The 14,246-nt window shown below is 38.4% G+C and overlaps 1 protein-coding gene and 1 pseudogene across 2 annotated transcripts; both read left to right on the top strand.

Annotated features, from left to right (window-relative positions):
* Window positions 1-122: 122 nt before the first annotated feature.
* Window positions 123-2,825, top strand: LOC141815187 (uncharacterized; annotated as a pseudogene).
* An 8,451-nt stretch (window positions 2,826-11,276) lies between these two features.
* On the top strand, window positions 11,277-13,897 carry LOC141814845 (putative LRR receptor-like serine/threonine-protein kinase At2g16250). 2 transcript variants are annotated; one of them, XM_074702795.1, is made up of 3 exons: window positions 11,277-12,932; window positions 12,996-13,124; window positions 13,197-13,897. In XM_074702795.1, the coding sequence occupies exons 1-3, from the start codon at window positions 11,290-11,292 to the stop codon at window positions 13,723-13,725; spliced, it is 2,301 nt and encodes a 766-aa protein (XP_074558896.1). In that variant the 5' UTR covers window positions 11,277-11,289; the 3' UTR covers window positions 13,726-13,897. The 2 variants fall into 2 exon arrangements, with proteins under 2 accessions (XP_074558896.1, XP_074558895.1); XM_074702794.1 differs by having other exon boundaries at window positions 11,277-13,124.
* Window positions 13,898-14,246: the final 349 nt, after the last annotated feature.

Raw genomic sequence — 14,246 nt, 5'->3', positions numbered from 1 at the left:
GCTGTCGGATAAGGAATAGATTGTTGCAGGCACGATGGAAAATATAAGAAAAAAGATTTTAAAATTTATAAAATAAATTATAAGAGTATTTAATATATTTTTAAAAATTCTTTCTCTAGTTTATGGTCGTTAGTTGCTTGGATGAGAAATCCCGCGTCGGATCCCCGTCGAGAGCTCAAGAAGTAGACGAGAATGAGGAGCAGGAGGTGCGGAGCGTCGAGGAGGACTTATCCGAGCTCACCAAGACCCTCACCCGTCAATTCTGGGGCGTCGCCTCCTTCCTCGCCCCCGCCTCTCTCGGACCCGACGAATCTGACGACCGGGCGGCAGTCGGACTGCGTGACGGTGACATCCCCGTAGCTGAGGCCTCGGGATTCGTCGAGGATCGTGGGGATCCGCAGTGATTTCGCAGAGATCAGTGGAAAATTTCGGATCGGGATCTCGTCGATGCTGTCGCACACAAGGCCGTCTCCGAGATCTCTAAGATCGCCTCTTCCATCTTGCCGTTCGGATTAGAGGAAGAAGGGGAGGATGACGAGGATGCATCCTGAGACTTGGTTAGATTTTCCTTTGCCCCATGGTGAAGAACGCTCAGCAGGTACATTCCCCTCACCACCACCCTACTTCAGATGTGAAGCTATAATTCTGTGGAATTCATGGATCTGCTCACCATTTGACATGTTATCCTGATAATGTCGTCTATAGATTAAATGATCCATTTAGTTTGGTCTCAGAAATCAGTAAAAAAACGTCATTGCATCAATGATGACTTCACAGATTTGCTCTTATTCAGTTACTTGTGCCACATTTACTTATAAAAACAATTCCTTCAGATGTGAAGCTATAATTCTGTGAAATTCATTGCTCTGCTCACCATTTGACATGTTATCCTGATAATGTCGTCTATAGATTAAATGATCCATTTAGTTTGGTCTCAGAAATCAGTAAAAAACATCATTGCATCAATGATGACTTCACAGATTTGCTCTTATTCAGTTACTTGTGCCACATTTACTTATAAAAACAATTCCTTCAGATGTGAAGCTATAATTATGTGGAATTCATTGCTCTGCTCACCATTTGACATGTTATCCTGATATGTCGTCTATAGATTAAATGATCCATTTAGTTTGGTCTCAAAAATCAATAAAAAGTGTCATTGCATCAATGATGACTTTCAGTTACTTGTGCCACATTTACTTATAAAAACAATTCCTTTTCACAGTCGTTTTATTGTAAGCACTTGTTCTTCTGCATCAGGATATTCAGCTAAAATTATTTATTCAGTTAGGATCCTGATCATGAGTAGTAAATGGTCTCTTCCTAGCAATGTTAAGTTTTTTCCAATTTACATTGATAAAAGTGTTAAGCATAGAAGCATTAATGTCAATGGATTTTGGAGACATGATAAAGTTAATATAAACACACAAGAAATTAGAATAGACCAATTAAGCAAAACACATGGAAAAAGCAAGCATAAGGACAATCTCAATTTAATTTAAACACAAACTAGTAAAAAGTAACACTTATATGCAGAAGCATTCTGTTTCAAACAATTAATCCATGAAAAAACATTTACATTTACATTTACTACATGATGACCCACAATAATTAATATTGAACACAGTAACACTTATATGCAAAAGCATTCTGTTTCAAATCATAAACCAACTATAGTTTTGTACTTATCACATTTGTATTAGTTAAAGATCTTTTCCTTTCTCATGTTGTTGATTTTTCATACTTGGATTAAGCTAAACAATAATTAGATCTCTATTCCACTCCTGTTGTGACAAATTAACTAGCTAGTTTCATTAGGGAAAGTCAATTGATGGCGATACCAAAAGAATCATGTGGTTTAGGTCCATCATTGGGTACGAGATGTTTTATACAACAAAATAAAGACAGAAACACGTAGACAAATAACAAAGAAACTACTTGAAGGAATCTTCTTGCTTGGATTAAAGATGTCTTACTCATTCTTTCATTGTGAATAGGGATCATGAAGAAAATTTCTTGCTTGGATTGAAGATGTTATTTGGCTGAATTATCTATTAGGAAAGTTACTTCAAGATACATTGCCATCTCCTCTTCTTGTTGAGGCTACGTTGAGTGGTCTCAGTTTATCTTAAAATCTAGGTGAGCGGGCTTGCTTACTTTTTAGCCATTTGAATTGCAATGGAGTTCAAAGCGAGTAGGTTCTTTGAGATGTGCATACGTAAACTGTTAGATCCGATAAAATTCACATATATCTTCAAAATGATATGATATTGTCCACACGCCATCATGATTTTATTTTTAAGCTTTACCAAAAGGCCTCATACCAATTCTTATAACCCCAGGATATTTTCCATGTATTTTCAATATAGGATTTTGATTGTATTCCAACAATCTACCTCTTAAACAAAAGACCACTGGAGCCCCTCCCTAATGGTCCCAACGGACCCTTTACTGATCCAGATCTCAACAGACCCGCTGGATACCACTGTTAGAATAGATGGAATCCATATATATCTCTCTAAAACGATACGATATTATCCATTTTGAGCTCACGCCCTCATGGTTTTATTTTTGGTTTTTATCTAAAAGGCCTCCTGCTAATACAGATATTTCCATTTTATAATTCTAAAATATTTTTCATGTATTTTCAATATGAAACTTTGATTGTATTCCAACATAAACTACATCTAGATTGAAACAAATAAGTGTTGAAGACTAGCGATTGTTTACTTTATTTGGTATATGTTGTTATGTTAATCGTCTTTTCATTTCCCAGATTGTGGAAGCTAGAGCCGCGCTTTTACAAGATCTTCCAAGCCTAAGAAAACCAGGATCAGAAGGGCTGGGCAGGGAAGCATCTTCTCTATCGGGACAAATGAAGAAGATGGTGACGGATGGTTGGAGGATGATATCGGTGAAGCAAGCACCACAAGGGATGCCTGATGTGTTCCTTTGGGGCAGGAAGAGGATGTTTCTTTTAGTGACCTGGAAGTGGATGACGACGATGATCATGGCCCAAAGTCGATTCACAAACAAAAGATTCTAGAGGTTCAGTTAGAGGTGATCATCACTCTGGTGGCCCAAAGACGAAAGAATCCATCGATTGGCACGACCTTGAAGACTTTGATGTAGAGTGAAAAGCCAACTCGATCTTATAGTAGAGTAATGATTCATAGCATGAATGCAGCATGACACTCACAACTACATGCAGTGGGTCCCACTGATATGCAGTGGGACCCACTGTCAATGTGAGTGTCATATTGCATTCATGTTGGCATTTTTCATACGATGAATCATTACTCCTTATAGTACGTGGGATCATGCATCAATGCTCTTCTTCAAAGACTAGATCCGTCTTCCCACGGAGTAGAGGACTAATAGCTAATAATTAAGTTAAATTATAAACATGTCTATTCTTCAAAAAAAGACTTGACTCACATTCGCAATCAAGCACAGCACCCATCGAGCTGGCCTCTAATACGTCTCCATTGAGTCTTGACCGAATAGCAGACCGTGTCTGTCTTCTTAATTCATCACTTTGGAAGTTTGCATGCATCAGCCAGGAACTTCTTCTCTTGTTAGGCATAGTTTGGAAAACAATACTTCATGAAAACCTCACTTTACCAGCTAGCCTAACTTTAGCTATGAGATCCGACCCTAGAGGACAAATCTCAACCTCGAAAGTCTTTGTTTTTTTGGGTAGTTATTGGACTTTGGCTGGGCATTTGCTCTCAGACACAAGTGAGAGAGACTTTTCACTAATTCACTCAAAAGAAAACATTGATGAAATAAACGTTAAAATAATATTTCTCAATAAAACCTTAAGGAAATTATATACGTAGTGCAGTCATAGAATTTTAAATTCAGAGATTCAAAACACTATGGGTTAGACAACCTTTAATGAAGAGATTAATTTTTTACTGAATTAAAATTATAAAATAATTTAACTTATCGTGTAGAAATGGCTCGAACTAATAATTTCAAATTGTCAACAGGGGCTAATATTTTCTCGATCATCGGTGCTGAGTCAATCGAATGGCCGAGTCGCCAATTGCCGAGAGGGTCAAGTTGTCGACTACCGAGAGCTGAGTTGTTGAGTGCCGAGTGGCCGAGTGCCGAGTCACCGAGTGGCCGAGTGGCCGAGTGTCGAGTCGTCAAGTGCTGAGTGGCCGAGTGGCTAGAAAGGATGATATCAAGCCCAGCCCTGCATACAACGCATTTTTCTTAAAACAGATTCGTCCCCTCCGACGGTGCTTAGAGGCCACGACGGACGTCTATTTCACAGGATTCAATGACAAAACCGCGCTGACCACCAAGCACAGGCAGATCGCGACAAACTCAGATATTACCCGAACGCTATCAGAATCGCTATCACAGGATTCTGCCAAGCCGATAGAAAAATTAACTTGACAGAGAGAAAGAAAGATGGGGTTGCAGGTGGATTTACTTAGCTTTTTTTTTGGATCGTCCTCTTTGCTCAAGACTTGGAGTCTTATATAGAATTTCTCATCTATACATTAAAGTTTTATTCATGCCATTAAATTGCATTCATGCATTCATATGTTTATGCATCACTAAATTGCATTTATGCATGTATTAGTTGCAGACTTATCATTTGAGCAAAAAGAAAACATTTTCAAGTGGTAAAATGTTGGTTCATTTGCTTGGACAAATTTTGCCTTGACCGGTCCAACATTCGACGTGCGCAGGTCGTGTTCGCACACGAGTCACTCTTGGTTTAGTACAATCCAAGCCCTGAATTTGCACCCCCTGCGCACCCACGCGTAAGAGAGAGCCTTTTCTCATGCATTTATTCACAACATCAATACTTGTAACACAATATAAACCAACAACTATACCTTGAAACTTCCAATGTGGAACTATATTCTCATTCACAAAGGAACTTCCTCCTTCCACCACTTTTTATTTCCATTCAAATTTCCAACAGTATGTAAATTAAGAAAGTTTGTTTATAAGTTAAAGCAAACATTTAGTTAATGATACTGAAAATTTGATCAAATGGTTTCTTCATACAATTTTAAGGAGAATCCAGTTGATCAATATTTGTATATCAATTTCAATGGAAATAAGTTTATCATACTTATTTTGTATATGAATAATATTTTATTAGCAAATAATGATAAAGGTCTGCTAGAAATCAAGTCATTGTTATCAAGTGAAATTGAAATTAAAGATTTTAATGATGCATCCTTTGTCTTAAATATATAGATTTATCATGATCATTCAAGGTGCACATTTGGACTTTCATAAAAAATTTATATAGAAAAGGTGAACATTCGATATATACAGAATTGTGCACTTGACAACACATCGGTGTTAAGGGATGATAGATTTAACTTGCGGTAATATCCACACCATGAACTTGTGATAAAAGAAATGTAGCAATTCACTTATGCATCAACAATAGGGAGTTTAATGTATGCTCGAGTATATATGCGTCCAAATCTTATATATATTATGGGGATGCTAGGCAAATATTTGAGTAATCCTCAACTAGAGTATTGGAAAATTATAAAGAGGATTATGCGGTATTTGAAAAGATCTAAAAATTACATGCTCACTTATCAAAGATTAGGTCATTTAGAAATCATAGGATATTTAGACTTTGATTTTATTGGATGCTTAAATAAAGGAGGTTTATCTCAAGTTATGTTTTCATATTAGCAGGAGGTAGAGATAATAATTTCCTCAAAATCCGATGGAGGATCCAATACCCGACCCGAATGGAAGAGGGTATAAAGAGATTTTTGGACTCGATTAAATAATTGAGCAATCGAGTATGAGAATTTTCGAATACAGGTACGAAGGTGAATCTAGTAAAATTAATCATACCCAATTAGATTACCCAATTAAATTATATATATATATATATATATAATTAAAAAATAAAAAAATGATCTTCTCCTCCTTTCCCTTTTCGGCTTTTCCCCTCTTAGCTATTTTTGTTGAATTATTATTATTTTTGGATATGATATTAATCTTAATATACTTTTATTAAATGATGATAATTGGATGAAATGAAAATTTTTATTAGTATAGAGGATATCTTATTCTTTGATGGGGATGGAGATGTAGATGTATATCCATCCTTCGATGGGTATGAGGATGAAAATGAAAATTGAATTTCCGATGTGGTTGGAGATGGGGATGATAATAGATATAATAAATGGAGATGAGGACGAAAGATATAAACTCCGACCCAAACTCGATCCATTGTCATCTTTAGCAGGAGGAGCTATGTCATATATAGAAAAATATCAAATATACAATAATTGTTATTTTCATAATCGATGTAGAATTTATAGTCTACTATGAGACATTTAATCATGAGATATGGATGCAAAACCTTATCACAGGATTCTCATCCTAATGGGTTGGGAAATCTTTAACTCAACTCAACTCAAAACGGGTTGAGAGTTAAGCAGATCAGTCAATGAGCCCATCAAAAAATATAAAAATATATTTTAAAAGTTAAAAATTTTAAGTTTAGGTTTCAGATTAAGCGGGTCAAGCCCACAAGGATATTGAGTTTTTCACTTTTATTTTAAATTTTGGGGAAAAAATTCTTAATCCATAAGCCAACTAGAGCCCACCATAGGTCGATTAGCTTCGACCTACAATTTGCACCGGTCAGTCTGTTTGGACCTGCTTTTAAATGAGTTGATAAAATTTCAACTCAATCCACTTATATTATTTGGTGGGGGTGGACCAATCTGATAAGCTCAACTCAAATTGATGACTCTATTGGCAAATCATTGAGGATCAACTGTGATAATAAAGTTACATAATCATATTCTAAGAATAACTACAATTCGTCGAAGTCTAAACATATTGACATAAAAATTCTGATGATTAAATTTAAAAGAATTTAAAGTGGTTAAATTATGATAGAGCATGTTAGAAAATATTTCATATTAGTGGATCCGTTAACTAAGGGTTTGTCATCCAAGGTATTTCAACAGCATGTGCTGAGTATGAGCATATATGTTTTTTTGGCTTATTGTGTACAAGGTTTTGATTCTCTGACATAAAGACATCATGATTTATTATTACGATTTTACATACAACATTTGTAAATATGATGTGAGACTATTTTTTGAGTTATAAGCTGAATCATGTTATACTATTACAGTTTAACATAAGGTATTAGCAAACATGATTTAGACTCAATTTTGAGTCATAAGGAGGAAATTGAGAATGAGCATGTACAAATCACATTTCGTATTATTCTCATACTACATATTCATATTAGATATATGTCGTTAATGAAACTAGGACTATGATTGGGTCTTGTTATAATTTTGATAACTCTGACTTTAATTATTTAATCCTGTATTGATGGAATTAATAGATCAGATTGTTTAAGAGAGTATTTAACTCAAAGTTTTGATATATTGAGCTCAACTAAAATGTTGTATATACGATTTCATGTATAGTCTAAGTGGACGATTGAGGAATTAAGCCTCCATTTGAAGTTTAATATTTGAATTAATACACATAATAATTGATATTAAGGTTAAATCCCAATTAAGTTATCTAATACATGGTGCATGAAGAGGGTTTAAGATATTAGATGTGAATTGTATATGTAGATTTGATAACTCAATTCATTAACATTAATGAGCTATTAATGGATCATAAATTTTATAATGCAATGAACTTAGTATAAAAGGAAGAGGTGAACATTCATTATATTGGGCATCTTAGTGAATTTTTGACTCTTCTTCGTCTCTATTTTTCCATTGAAACAAGGACTTTGATTGCTGTCCATTTCTGCAAAAGACTCCGTTGTATTTGCAAAACTCTTCCAGTGATAAGTAATAGATGAGTGAGTAGAGTGTGTGTATATATATACGAATTTGATATTCTGTGCGTGCTGTTTGTGAGCACAGGGTGCGCAACAGAAGAGTTCGGAGGCTCGAATTATTTTCGAGCACCTACAATAAGAATAGTAGTATTTTATTATTTTTATTTATTTATTTTACTTAGGGTTAAGTGATTAAAATTTTACTTTTAGGATTTCGCGATTAAATTATAGCATTAAGCACAAAAGAATTTTCAAAACGAAATTTTTTTTTGATGTTCACATGATGTGTTTGGTTGTGATACTGCACTTCTTATTTCGGATATCCATGAGCAACTACTTTTTTTTTATTTTAATTTTTTTATAATTAATATTATAATTCAACTCCAAAATTTTAAAGTCAAAAAATAAAAATATCGACGGCTAATAATTAAGTTAAATTATAAACATGTCTTTAAAAAAAAAGACTTGACTCAAATTCCTTCAATTTGGTGGGATATATTATATAATGAAGCCAAACTTTACGTCTGATCGATTGAGCGTGGACCGTGTCTTCTTCGTCACTTTGGAAGTCTGCATGCATCGGCCAGGAACTTCTTCTCTTGTTAGGCATGACTTGGAAAAACGTAGGTAGGTCGCACGTGTTTTAAGGCACTAACTAGGGTTAAATCAATCAATCTGATTGGTGAGCCATCGTCCAATCATATTGATAAAGATGAGGTAATCCTCGAGATATAACTGAGTTGGTTACGACGGAATAAATTTATAGAAGAGAACAAGGGTTCGAATCTCGGCGAAGTCGAGCAATACATGCACTCCTCCATCGTGACCAACTACAATTTCTCGATTTACCTCCTCACATATGGTCGTGGGGCCGACCGTGTGGGGCCGTTGGGGCAGCGGATTCCACCATTTGCAGAAGAAAAGGATGAGATTACGACGGAGCAGACTTGTAGAAGAGGACAAGAGTTCGAATCTCGACGAAGCCGAGCAATACCCTCCTCCGTTGTGACTAACTGTAGTTTCTCGATTTACCTCCTCACAAATCATCGTGGGACCGACCGTGTGGGACTGCTGGGGTGACAGATTCCACCTTTTGCAGAAGAAAAATATGAGGTTTTTGTACAATCAGTAATAAGTGAATGAGTTTATGAAAATATTAAAAAATAATAGTAATATTGTTCTGATCGATACACCATGGATGATCAAGCTATTGATTCACTGTTGACGTGTATGCTCTTCGAAAATAGTCATCCGGAGAGATGAATAGATCTGAAAAATACTTAAAAAGAGAATTAGAATAACGTCAGGAGTGGATCCCGACAAGATACTTCAACGCTCAAATTAAAATTTTATGTGAAAAAGGAATTTAAAAGTTTGAAAAAACTAAAGTTGATGTGTGCATATGCTCATACATATGGATAACTTTTTATAGAATTGATCTTCGAAATATTAATATTCATTTAGAAAATATTAAATATTCTTTTGCAAAAAAGTGAAATCTGTCACTCCAACGGTCTCACACGATCGACTCTACGACTATATGTGAGGAGGTAAATCAAAAAACTGCAATTGGCCACAGAGAAAGGTATTGTCCGACTTCGCTGAGATTCAAATCTTTGTTCTCTTTTACAATTCTGCTACATCGTAACAAATTCAACTATGTCTTAGAGACAAAATAAAAAATAAAAATATTAAATATTCTTATGTAAAAAAAGCAATTCGACACTCAACAATCCCACCTACTCTTCTGCTCTTCTGCAAATCTGCTGCGTCGTAACCAACTCAGCTATGCCTCGGGAGCTTACTCTTCTGCTCTTCTGCATAAAGGTGGATCCGCCACCTTAGCGGCTCCACGACCATATGTGAGGAGGTAAATCGAGAAAGTGCAGTTGGTTACGACGCAGGAGGGTATTGTCTGGCTTCGCCAGGATTCGAACCCTTGTCCTCTTCTGCAAATCTGTTACATCATAACCAACTCACCTATGTCCCGGGGACAACCTACTCTTCTGCTCAAATGAACCAAAATGGATGCCTGCCGTACAGAAGAAGATAAGCCAACGTAAGAAGATACTCAAATGACCCAAAAATCGAAATGCATGCCAGCCATACAGAAGAAGATAAGCCGATATAAGAATTTCCTGTTTTATTTTTTATTTTTTTATAAATAAATTACAACTTTAAGAAAAAATATATGTCATATTCAATTTTTAACGTATCAGTTTTTACACATAAATCGCTTTCAGTTTGATACTAGTGAATTCGGTTAGTTTATGAACAGAGTTTTTTACTAAATTTATAATATATTTGGACGCCCTCCCATAATATTTGGGTAAAAATCAAATAGGCACCTCAAATTTTATAAATCATCAAAGGACATTTAAAAAAAAAAATCAAATGGGCGAGAAGTTACTCGATAGCTGTTACAACGTATGGAAGTTATTCGGTAGTTATTACAATGTGTGTAAAGTGAGTTTAGAGTTTAAAATTTAAAATTCACATAGTATAAAAGAGACAAGTTTAGCGTTTAGGATTGTAGCAACTATAGTTTCTACAACTATTTTAAAAGTAATTTTAATAAAATTTAAATAATTTTGATCAAATTAATAAATTATATTTTGATATAATAGTGTTCAGAGATCATAAACTTAGACTAAATATGTTGTAGTAATTATTGAATAACTTTTACATGTTATCACAGCTACTTGGTAGTTTTTATACGATATAAATCCTAAATCTTAAATCTTAAATTCACTTTAAACACGTTGTAACAGCTACCGAGTAGTTTCTATAAGTTGTAACAGCTACCGAATAGCTTCTACTTATAAATTCTGAATTCACTATTATCATTAATAGTTACTGTATAGCTTCTACGTGTTATAACAGTTATTCGATAGTTTCTATACGTTGGAAAAATTATCCGATAGCTGTTATATATTGCAGAAGCTATTTAATAGTTTCTACTATAATAATTTAGAGAGTCCATTTGATTTGATTTGTATCCTAATATTTTATGTAAATTATAAATAACCATACTATCGTTATTTGATTGAGTTTTAACTAAGTTTATTGATAATATGTTTAATAAATAATTTCAAATAAATTCGATTTAAAAAATAAATAAATACAATTAAGTTCGGCAGGCTCTGTAACTACAAATACAATGTACATAAACAATATTCTTCTCCTTCGTGATTAATTATAATTTCTTAATTTATTTTTTTATAGATGATCATAGAATAGATCTGTAAAATGGACGATGAATTTTATTTTTATTTTTTAAAAAAATACAATGTCGGCAACTAATTGGTGTCTTCCCTTCCTTTGACTCAGTAAACACTACCGTCCGAACTTTCCCTCTCAAACCGCATCGTAAGCCGTCCACGACTTTCCACCCGCCCCTCCTTATATTCCTCCTAGTAAACAGCCCCCCTCCACTGCTCCGTGCCATTCTCTTCCTCGCCATGGATTCTCCGGCGCGCCTCCTCTTCCTTTGCTCCTTCCTCTGTTGCTCCCTTCTCTTCTTCCATGTCGCCGCTTCAGCCGCCCCCCGCCGCAAGCACGACGCTATGCATGACGCTCTCATCCGCCTCCGCGAATCTCTCGCCGTCAGCCACGACGACTGGTCAGACAGGTGCGAGCACCCCTGCTCCTGCGCCTGCTGGATCGGCCTCGAGTGCAACTCCGACGGCATCGTTTCTATCAATCTGACCTCTGTTCGTCGAAGTAGCGAGCCGTCAGGAGCGCTCGTCGCCTACGACTTCCATGGACTCAGCAACCTCACCTCCTTCGACGCCTCCGGCTTCCTGCTCCCCGGCCCCATCCTTGCTGCCCTCGGCGACGCCCATTCCCTCACCTTCCTCTCCCTCGCCCGGACCGGCGCCTACGGCAGCATCCCAGAGGCTCTTTTCCGGCTCCACCAGCTCACCGTCCTCGACCTCTCCGGCAACTCCCTCAACGGCACCGTCCCGCCGGGGCTCAGCGAGCTCCAGAAGCTCCAAACACTGAACTTATCCAACAACAGTCTCTCCGGTACAGTCCCAGCGGACCTCTTCTCGGGGCTCTCGGGGCTCTCGCTGCGCTCCATCAAATTGGACCACAACGACTTCTATTCATCTCTCCCTAAGTCAATCTTGAATCTGACTGAGTTGGTGCTCCTCGATGTCTCTAACAACAATCTCACCGGCGAGCTTCCAGTCGACGATGCCGTCGGCAGCGCCCGCACTTATGGCCAGGGCGGCGTCTTTAACCTGTCCCACAATCAATTCTACGGATCGATTCCTCCTGAATTCCAAGGACTACTTGTCGGAAGATTCAGCGAGGTGGATCTCTCCGGCAATTATTTCGAGGGGAGAGAATTCGTGGGCCTTCGCACTGCTTCGGGGAATTGCTTTACTTTTGCACAGAAACAGAGGCCGCCGGTTGAGTGCGAAAACTTCTACGCGGAAAGGAACCTCGCCTTCGATTCGCTGACTGCTTCCGGCATGAAATGGACATGGAATCGGTGGTATTCATTGGCGGCTATATTTTGTAGTCTGGCCGTCACCGTTGTCATTCTTATGCTCTACATCCGTAGACGCAGAGCTCGTCTGAAGGCTGCCGTCGTCAGCGGCAGCCTCCCTCCGCCTTCCGTAGTAGCAGAACCGACATCATCTTCTCCTGCAACTCCCGGCGACGGTTTCAGCTACGACGAGTTACTAAAGGCCACGTCGGGTTTCAGCGCCGCAAAGCTCATCAAGAACGGCCACTCCGGCGACCTCTACCGCGGCGTGCTGGAAGACGGAAAGGAAATTGTGGTGAAGAGAATCGACCTGCAATTCGCGCGAGGAGAATCGTATTTAGCCGAACTGAGCTTGCTCGATTCTGTTTCCGGCGCCGCCCGATTGGTGCCGTTCCTCGGCAGCTGCTCGGAGAAGGAAAACGAGAAGCTTCTCGTCTACGAGTACATGAAGAACGGCGATCTCACCGCTGCTCTGTACAGGAAATCCGAGGTCGAGGGAGACGATTCGAGGACACTGGACTGGATAAAGAGGCTCAAGATTGCGATCGGCGTCGCAGAGGCACTCTGTTTTCTGCATCACGAGAGCAATCCTCCACTGGTCCACAGGTCTGAAATCGATAACGATCCTTTATTCAATTATTCCGATGAGTTATGTTGTTCTGCTCGCAGGGATATCGAAGCGAGCAGCATCCTTCTTGATGATAAATACGAGGTTCGGGTGGGGAGTCTCGGCGAAGTGTGCGCGCAGCAATTCGACGCCCGCCAGAACGCTCTCGCCAGAATCCTGAGACCGTCGCAGTAATTATATTTCCCAACGATCGATCCTGAAATTGAATTCGACAACTAAATCGAAACTTGCGTCTGCTGCAGGAGTTCCAATCGAAGCGCGTCCGGCTCTTCCACCGCGACGTGCGCCTTCGACATATACTGCATGGGGAAGGTGCTTCTCGAGATCGTCACCGGAAAGCCGGGGATCAGCGGCTCCGATAGCGCCGCCACGAACAAGTGGCTGAAGCAGATGGCGGCCTGCATCAGCATCATGGAGAAGGAGACGATGGCGGAGATCGTCGACCCGCGGCTGGTGGTGGACGACGACCACATGGAGGAGGTGTGGGCGGTGGCGGTGGTGGCGAAGGCGTGCCTGGACCCGCGCCCGGCCAAGCGACCGGTGGCGAGGCACGTGCTGAAGGCGCTGGAGAGCCCGTTGAAGGTGGTAAGGGAAGTGAACCAGCCGAGCTTTGCTTCTTCCCGGGGCTCGTGGCAGAGCGCGTTGATCGGCGGGTGGCTGCACAGCGTCTCCAGCGTCGCCTCCGGCCGGCCGGTGGAGGAAGAGGGGCGGGAATCCAGGTCTCGTGTGAGTAACGAAGTGGATACGGACCCGATGTTAAAAGGAATTTGAATTCCTTGCGCCGATGGCAAGGTCAGCTTCGTCATCATTGGTCGCCGCCGCCGGCGATTGGCATCCTGAATAACCATGAAGATCGATCGCCGTGGAGATATAGTTCATGTCTATTTTTGTACATTACAGATTTAAAAAATTATTATCGAATGAAAAATAAAATGATACATAATTTATAAGTTTCACAGCAATTATTATTTTTTAAAATAAAAGGTTATTTTTATCCAATTGCCTCTTTTTATTATAAAAAAAACAATGAAATCGTTAATTATTAAACATATCCATCTCATTAAAAAGACCAATAGTATTTTCTTTTTTAAAATTTTATTCATTTTAATTTAATTAAGTGGATTGATAAAACTTCTGAAAAAGTCAAATGGTTCGATCATCCTGATTATAAATATAATTTTTTAAATATATATTTTTTGATATTTTAAAATAAAGAACTAGAAAAACATTACAATCCAACAATAAAAAGTAATTTGATATTTTTTAAAATAATTAGTAGATGATCTTCTCTT

The sequence above is a fragment of the Curcuma longa genome, chromosome 21, assembly GCF_044706935.1.
Source record: "Curcuma longa cultivar G26 ecotype Majalengka, Jawa Barat chromosome 21, ITB_CL_G26_1.1, whole genome shotgun sequence".
Taxonomy (NCBI): domain Eukaryota; kingdom Viridiplantae; phylum Streptophyta; class Magnoliopsida; order Zingiberales; family Zingiberaceae; genus Curcuma; species Curcuma longa.
This window is presented reverse-complemented; position numbering and strand designations above follow the sequence as displayed.

Excerpts from the sequence above, each read along its gene's own strand:
- LOC141814845 (XM_074702794.1), top strand. The coding sequence starts at position 11,290 with ATGGATTCTCCGGCGCGCCTCCTCTTCCTTTGCTCCTTCCTCTGTTGC. Across the intron at positions 13,125-13,196 it reads AGAATCCTGAGACCGTCGCA|GAGTTCCAATCGAAGCGCGT; the intron begins GTAATTATATTT and ends CGTCTGCTGCAG.